At 36.0% G+C, this 8,612-nt stretch overlaps 2 protein-coding genes across 2 annotated transcripts in view; one reads left to right on the top strand and one right to left on the bottom strand.

The window, feature by feature from the left end:
• Positions 1–1,302: 1,302 nt before the first annotated feature.
• On the bottom strand, positions 1,303–7,447 carry idi1 (isopentenyl-diphosphate delta isomerase 1). Its single transcript, XM_016276039.1, has 5 exons — positions 7,423–7,447; positions 6,794–6,945; positions 6,578–6,670; positions 4,702–4,832; positions 1,303–1,671 (listed from the first exon to the last, which is right to left on the bottom strand). Exons 2-5 carry the CDS (start codon positions 6,933–6,935, stop codon positions 1,354–1,356), a joined length of 684 nt encoding a protein of 227 aa, XP_016131525.1. The 5' UTR covers positions 6,936–6,945; positions 7,423–7,447; the 3' UTR covers positions 1,303–1,353.
• A 596-nt stretch (positions 7,448–8,043) lies between these two features.
• The window catches only part of LOC107588100 (WD repeat-containing protein 37-like), a 45,263-nt gene continuing 44,694 nt past the window's right edge, over positions 8,044–8,612 (top strand). Inside the window, exon 1 of the mRNA XM_016276110.1 lies at positions 8,044–8,331. The gene's annotated coding sequence lies outside the window, so the exon portion shown is untranslated. The remainder of the gene's footprint in view (positions 8,332–8,612) is intronic.

Raw genomic sequence — 8,612 nt, 5'->3', positions numbered from 1 at the left:
ACCGTGGTTCGCTGGAGTCCCAAAGCCTTAGAAATGGCTTCATAACCCTTTCCAGACTGATACATGTCAACGGTTTTGATTCTCATCTGTTCTTGAATTTCTTTAGATCGTGGCATGATGTGTTGCTCTTTAAGCATGCTTCACTTTGTCAGATAGGTTCTATTTAAGTGATTTCTTGATTCAACAGGTCTGGCAGTAATCAGGTCTGGGTGTGGCTAGTGAAATTTAACTCAGCTTTCTAAAATAATGTGTTTAATCAGCTCTTTCATGATTTAACAGGAGGGGGCAATTCATTTTTCACGTAGGGCCACGTAGGTTTGGACAGCTTTTTTCCCTTAATAAATGAAATCATCATTTAAAAACTGTATTTTGTATTTACTTGCATTATCTTTGTGTAATATTAAAATTGGTTTAATGATCTTAATCTTTTAAGTGTGAGAAACATGCAAAAAATGTAAAAAAACAAGAAAATTAATACTTTTATTCAGCAAATTTATTGAAAGTGAGAGTAAATTCTTTATTTTTTTTTCATTCATTTTTTTTAAATACATGCTGTTCTTTTGAACTTTCTATTCATATTCAAATCCTGAAAATATATCACCGTTTCGTGACACACAACTGATTTTAACATTGATGATAATCAGAAATGTCTCTTGAGCAGCAAATCAGCATATTATACTGATTTCTGAAGATCATGTGACGCTGAAGACTGAAGTAATGATGCTGAAAATACAGCTTTGATCACAGGAATTAATTACATATTACAATATATTCAAATAGTGAACAGTTATTTGAAATTGTAATAATGCAATACAATTCCACAATATTGTTGATTTTACAGCATTTTTGATCAAATCAGAGATAGTGAGCTTCTTTAAAAAAAACATGTCTATCATACTGAGCCCAAATGTTGAAACATTAGTATGCATATAAGTATATATTTCCACACTAGATTTTGTAATTAAAATGTATTATTGAGAGGAAAACCTTAGGGATGAATAGATCATAATTTTCCATATTCATTTTCTAAAAATTGTGAAATGAATGGGTTCAAATGAACAAGACCACATTTTATTTGACTTCTTTAATAATTACTTTACATAACTGGAAACCTCAAAATGAGTCCTGATAGTTTTATCTACACAGAACAGTATTTCGTATGAAACTAGGCACTTCACACAATCCTCTGACAGACAGACAGCGAATGCTCAGTGCTCCTGCAGCAGTTTGAAAAGTTGCTTAAAGTTCTAATCTTCAAATCAGAGCTTTAATGCTAAATAAAACGCTCCGCTTGTCCCAACATTTATTAACCGTTAAAGTGTCCGTTAGTAACGAGTCCTTTCCAGATGTGGCTTACATGCGGTGGATCCCGTCGTGGTTGATGAACTGTTTGAGGTTATGGAGGTTGTCCCACCACTTGAAGAGGAAGGTTTCTGCGATCAGGCTGAACCAGGGCGTGATCTCCAGCTCTTTCTTCTTGGCTTTCTCCAGGATCTCCTTCAGCTCCTCTTTGGACACGTAGCAGTGGCTCTGGATCTCGTTGGGGTCTGGATTCAGATCCACGTCTTTCTGCATGAAGAGGATGTAGTCGATCTCGTGCTCGCCCCAGACGCCGTCTGACTGGGCTTTGTAGTGGATGCGGGTCAGGTAGGTCATCTCTTCTGGAGGCACCTGGGACAAGCAGCAGGTTAGCCCTGAACATCTAGATTTCTGAAGCCATAAATAATGCGACACACATTTTTTAGTACAGGGTTTCTGCAGGTCTTACGAAGGTAAATTTGAGACTTTTTTAAAAACCCTTTAAAGACTAAGTTAAGAAAATGTAAGGAATAAATGGAAAGGAATGGAACACGACGTCAATATGTTCTCTTCATTACACTACCGGTCAAATGTTTGGGATCAGAACGATTTTTTATATTTTTTACAGGAGTTTCTTATGCTCAGCAAGGCTGCATTTATTTGATCAAAAATACAGGAAAAAATTTAATACTGTGAAATATTATTATGATGTAAAATAACGTTTTTCTATTTTAATATACATTAAAATCTAATTGATTCCTGTGATGCGCCGCTATATTTTCAGCATCATTACTGCAGTCTTCAGTGTCACATGATCTTCAGAAATCAGTATAATATGCTGATTTATTATCAGTGCTGGAAACTGTTGTGCAGCTTAATATTTTTTTGGAACCTGTGATACTTTTTTTTCAGGATGCTTTGATGAATAAAAAGTTAAAAAGAAGAGCATTTATTTAAAATAGAAACCTTTTCTAACAATATACACTACAGTTGAAAAGTTTGGGGTCAGTACATTTTTATTATTTCTTTTTTTGAAAGAAAATAAAACTTTTATTCAGCAAGGATGTGTTAAATTGATAAGAAGTGACAGCAAATATTTATATTGTTAGAAAAGATTTCTATTTTGAATAAATGCTGTTCTTTTTAACTTTTTATTCATCAAAGAATCCTGAAAAATGTACCGCAGTTTCCCCCAAAAATATTTGAATACAGAATTGATAATTATAATAATAAATCAGCATATTAGAATGATTTCTTAAGGATCACGTGACACTTTATACTGGAGTAATGGCTGATGGAAATTCAGCTTTGTGTCACAGAAATAAATTATATTTTAAAGGATATTAAAATAGAAACCATTATTTTATATTGTAATAACATTTCGCAAGATTACTGTTTTTTTCTGTATTTTTGATCAAATAAATGCAGCCTTGATGAGCAGAAGAGACTTCTTTAAAAAAACATTACAAGTCTTACTGATCCCAAACTTTTGAGCGGTAGTGTAAATGTCTAGGGAAGAGACAATGAGTTGTATTATTAAAAATACAACTTCTAACAGATCTTCATTACTTTTTAATTCCTTTTTAAAACTATTACTGTACATCTGATCACATTGCAAAAAAATTAGTATTTTTATCTTGCAAATGACTAAAGATAATAAGTCTTCTTTTCTGAGAAATTAATCAAAATGACGCGAGAAATTAAAAGAAAAATAAATATCAACTTAATTCAAAGGGAAAACACGTTTTCATTCCTCATCGGCAGATATTTGTTCGTTAACTAGGATTATTTTTCTTCAGTATCTCAAAAAAATAAAACAAGAGTTCAACTATCTAAATTTAGATATTTGTATCGGAAAACAAGACAACAATACTTAGAAAGATATTCAGATTTTAGTAATGCATGCAAGATTTAATGCCATGACTTTTTGATTTGAAGACTCTCTGCACTGATGGAAGACTTTTTAAGGCCTTCATTTGTGGAAAAGGAAATCGAGACTTTTTAAGATCCGCAGAAACCCTGTGGAACACAGAAATAACTTTTACTTAGTGCTGGGCGGTATGACCAAAAATTTATATCACGGTATTTTTCAAAATCATACCGGTTTCACGGTACATGAAGGTATTATTTTTTCATGCATGACCGGGTGTTAACCAGATTTTCTACTGATTGAGAGAGGAAATACTGCAGTATATTGACTTAGAATGACCTATTTTACTGTCATGATGAGTGAATACTGTCAAAAAATACCACACTAAATAGTGACTAAACACGACCCATTTTAATACATGTTAACCAGGAGTCACTCTCATTTATAATCACGCCATCATCTGATAAAATCAACATGCATCTACACTAAAGAGCGGCTATGCGGTGGTTTTGGCTATATTACTTTTTTGTCTCATGCAGCACACTGCCTGCGTAACAAACTAAAAAAAACCAACAAACAAAAAAGTGCATGTGATATTAACAGACAAGCTATGCTCATATTTATAATTCCAAACAATCAGTAAGCGACAGGTGCTAGGAAACGCTGTGTTGTACTCATTTATTGAGGAGTCGGCTGCGGTGCTTCTCTGCCGCTCACTGCACAGAACACACGCCGAGAGAGGCGACACTTCTCCGGGAAAGTCAGACCTCGCGTTCGCGGGACAGCACTGGAGAAATCTTCCAACTGAACCATAGCTAAGCTTTATCCAAAAAAGTCGCTATGTTTGTCAGTATGAATATTCTCTGGAAAAAAGCCACTAAAAGGGTCTGAAAGTTGCTAAATCTAGTGCTAAAGTCTCGCTTGTGTGTGTGAGACGCGGGCGCTGATGGCAGCGGGCGCTGGATATTTGTGGAGGTCAGTGTGGATATTGTGGATGAGCTCTTCTGTGTCATCACGTTCTATTAGTTCTACAGCTTCAGTTTCTGAACTTTCACGCTTAGTAACACATACAGCTGTTCCCTCACCACAGTGCAACAGTGAAAAGGGACCCCTTTCAAACAGTGTCGCGTTCCCAACGTTGTTTAAGCGACATACACCGGTATTGCGGTATTTTAAAAATTCATATCATAACAAAAATAAACACCGGTATTCGGTATGGACCGGTATACCGCCCAGCACTACTTTTACTGTACTTCTGATCACACTGTAAAAAAAAACGTGCAGTTCTTCCTCTGCATTTTTGTCATTTTCCAGTGCATGTTTAAAGATTCTTAAGTCAAGATACATTTACTCGAGAATCAAACTGATAGAAGATAAGGAATCTTGTTTTCTGAGTGAGTTTATGATGGAAAAGACGACATTTTTCAGCAATACACACACGATTTAATGCCATGACTATGAATTGAAGACTTTCTGCTTGCTTTAAGACTCTGCTTCACGAGGCTTCATTTCACCTTCACTGGTCTCAGTACCTGATCGGTGGGAACGCCGAGCTCGGCTTGCAGGCGTCTCTGTGCGGCGCGGCGGACCCCGATGGCGTCCTGCTCCTCCAGTTCACTGGCGGTGTGGAGAGGGTGACTGCAGCAAGTGTTGGTAAAACAGCCTGGAAAAGCATATCAAACAAGCTAAACTTGATTTCAGCTTGTGACAACATTTGAAAAAGAATAACTACAGTCCCGTTTCCTAAAAATTAAAAGAGGTAATTGCGACTTTCTCTCTCACAATTTTTTTCTCCGAATTGTGAGATAAATTCGCAATTCTGAGAACATATCAGTCTTTTTCCCCCCCTCAAAATTGGACTTTAACTCGCAATTGTGAGTTTATATCTCACAATTCTGTGAAAAAAAAGTCAGAATTGTGAGATAAAAAGTCACAATTACCTTTTTTTTCAGTGGCGGAAACGGGCTTCCATAAAAATCCGATCGGATGAGCCATATTTAATTTATGCTCACCTCTCCGTATTCTATATCAGAAAGACCAGATACCTACAGCATATTACTTGTTGGACAAATTAGTTATTGTGATAATTATATATACACATTGAGAAATGTATTGAACATTGGTGTTTTTGGCATATCGCCAACATTTTATAATAGCGAGGCTTAGGCTATTAAGCCATTTTGTGCCATGTCTAAGTGAAAACCAACGGTTTGATGGAACAGAGAGCGAGTACTTGGGGTCAGATTTACTAAACAGGGCAATTTAGCATTAAACCGCAGTCCCATGAAAGTACAGATGTGAGTGGAAACTCCTACAAATGCACATAGGGCCAATAAGGCCAGCCACAAAAACAAAAATGTCTTTTCATCGCTCAGTGTTACTGTGTGTCTTGAAAGTAGATTTTTTTATGCCAAAAGAGGGGTTGTGCTGGTCTAAGCTGGTACTAAATCTGGCCCTCAGTGTCTTCCTCAACAGTCTGCCATGTAATCACACATTTATGAAGAAACCCCCCCCCCTTACAAAATGAGTATTTGAGATCTGCAAAGAATTAGGAAATGAGAAAAAGCATCCAGTGTTGTTCACGCGAACTAAAACGAAAACTAGAAAATCGGTTTTGGTAACTGAAGCAAAGCTGAGATACAAGTAAATATAAATATTAGATGAAAAACTTTGGAAATGTTGCCCAAAACATTAAAATGACTACAACGACAATATAAATACATTTGTTTAGATAGAAATACTGACAAAAGCACATACTAAAGATTAAACCAGAAAATATAACAGTTAATACTAATAGATAATTAAAGGGGTCATATGAGGTTGCTAAAAAGAACATTGTTTTGTGTATTTGGTGTAATGAAATGTGTTTATGCGGTTTAAGGTTCAAAAAACACATTATTTTCCACATACTGTACATTATTGCTTCTCCTCTATGCCCCGCCTTTCTGAAACGCGTCGATTTTTACAAAGCTCATCGGTCTGAAAAAGCGAGGTGTGCTCTGATTGGCCAGCGATCGAGTGCGTTGTGATTGGCCGGATACCTCAAGCGTGTGACTGAAATGTTACGCCCCTCACCATACTGTGGTAACTATACTACAGCGAGAATAAAAGTTACGCCTTCTTTCTTTGCGTGAACATTTGGGCGGCGTTATGCAAATCTTCCCACATAGTGATGTAGATATGTGGGGGCGTGTTCGAAGGAGCCGTTTTAGGTAGGCGTGGCTGACTCTTAACTTTTATAAAGAATATCTCTTTGGATTTGAGACTTTAGTCTTTGCAACTTTACAGATCTTCTTTATGCACCAAGAGCTTGTAACACTCCAAAGAGAAAGGAACAATTGAAATCGCATCATATGACCCCTTTAAAAACAGGAATAAATAGTATATAAATAACATTATGTGACACACCTGGAAAGGTGATTTTGGCATTGGATCTCTGCTGAAGGAGCAGCTTTTCCTCGCTGTTAAACAGGAAAACACTGAATGCTCGGTGCAATAATCCTGTCAGTGAGGAAGCAGGGACATCATCTAATTGATGACTTTATATATTCAATACTAAATAAATAAATAGTAAAGTTTGTTAACATGCACATGCATTATAATCAACAGTAAAATATCATGCACCTTTCTCAATATTTGAGTTGAGATGGCAGTTTTTCTTGCTGTCAGCTCCAATCTTCCGGTCATTGTCGTCGATGAGGATGCACATCTCTGCAAGCAACTGCACCTGCTTCTCATCCAGATGATCCGTGTTCACCTCCGGCATCCTGACCCCTCTGCAACACACAGGCTCTTTCACCTTCACACCAAAGCATGCTTTACAATGCACACGTCTCTCATAATAATTCATACACAAATAGAAGACAAATGCTCCAAAACATGGATTTTTTTTGCATTTTGGTAAACCGATAACAACATTTAGAACATACTAATACATATACTTAATTGTTTAATAACTAAATAATGTAATGAATAATATTGTTCAATATAAAAAAAACTATTAATTAAATAAACACTGAAACACATTCACACTTAAAAAAAGTTTCACGTATTAGGCAAATAGCATAGCAAAGAACGTAAACATAATAATAATAAACGACACTTACATATTTTACAATTATTATTACTACAAAATCGAGAAATATTAGTTTAGCATAGTGCTAAATTATAAGGACACATTGTTTAGGCCCTGTAAGAGCAGTAGCTGATAAAGAGAGTTGTATAAATGTTGTGAAGGTGTTCGCTGCACTCACCTGAGGAGCTGTGTGTCTGTGGAGCAGGTAATTTTAAGACAATTTCAAAAATCAATCAATAATAATAAGAAGAATAACAACAACAACAGCAACCTTAATATTATTTAAAAAAACAACAAGGCTATATTTTTCACATGAAATATTTGGAACATGATATCAAATACAGTAATTTATTGTTTAACAGTTATACCGGAAATATCAGCACACAGATACACAATTAAAAACAATCAAATAAATACATTTTTAATAATAATAATAATAATAACATTTAAAATATATTTAAATATTTATCAGTGATTTAACTGATGTTAACGATTTAATAAATGCATGAATATTTCACGAGAGATTGTACGTTCATCTGACATCTCATGTAATCGATTTTTCCCCCGCATTTAGTTGACTGTTTAATATTTAAAAAAATAATTTGTATTAGTACACATAGCTTCCATATGTGACCCAACATAATTTTGTAAATGTCCCTCTGTTGTTTGTGTATGTTATTACATAAAGGCAATGTAACATTTCACTGTAATCTGAATGATCCATAATTTAATAATTATGATTTGTTTACAAATGTAGTTGCATATGTGTATTTGTAGAGAGAATCTATGCGTTTTTAGTATTAATACATACCGGGAAAAGAAAAGTCAAGTTGAGACTTTAATTTTGAAGTGGTACATCCGGTCGGAGGCCCGTCTGATCTGTTGTCATTTCCTCTTGCTTCACACTCTGCTGACCGTGTCGGGTTTGATAAAAAAACAAAAATCATCAACGTGTGCAAATCCTGGTGAATTAGTTGACAGAACCAGCAGTGTGTGTTTGTGTGGTCATGCTGCAGGACTCAAACACACAGCGTCCCTCCATCAGCGACTGACAGACGCGCTCAGATCATCTGAAGCGGTCATAAATGTGAGTATTATTGAAAGCAGAGGCGCTAGTGTTTGTCATGATGGAGGATTAGCTGCTAATCAGGTGAATTACACTTTATCATCATACAGCCGCTGACAGACACACACGACGGCGCTGGGTTAGTGACTGATAACGAGCAGCGTGTTTTACTGTGTTAGTGCTGTTTTAACCGAGCAGGCCAGCTGACCTTGCCTCAGACTGGTGTGTGTGTGTGTGTGTGTGTGTGTGTGTGTGTGTGTGTGTGTGTGTGTGTGTGTGTGTGTGTGTGTGTGTGTGTGTGT

The sequence above is a fragment of the Sinocyclocheilus grahami genome, unplaced genomic scaffold (genome assembly GCF_001515645.1).
Source record: "Sinocyclocheilus grahami isolate Dianchi unplaced genomic scaffold, SAMN03320097.WGS_v1.1 scaffold98.1, whole genome shotgun sequence".
Classification (NCBI taxonomy): Eukaryota; Metazoa; Chordata; class Actinopteri; order Cypriniformes; family Cyprinidae; genus Sinocyclocheilus; species Sinocyclocheilus grahami.
This window is presented reverse-complemented; position numbering and strand designations above follow the sequence as displayed.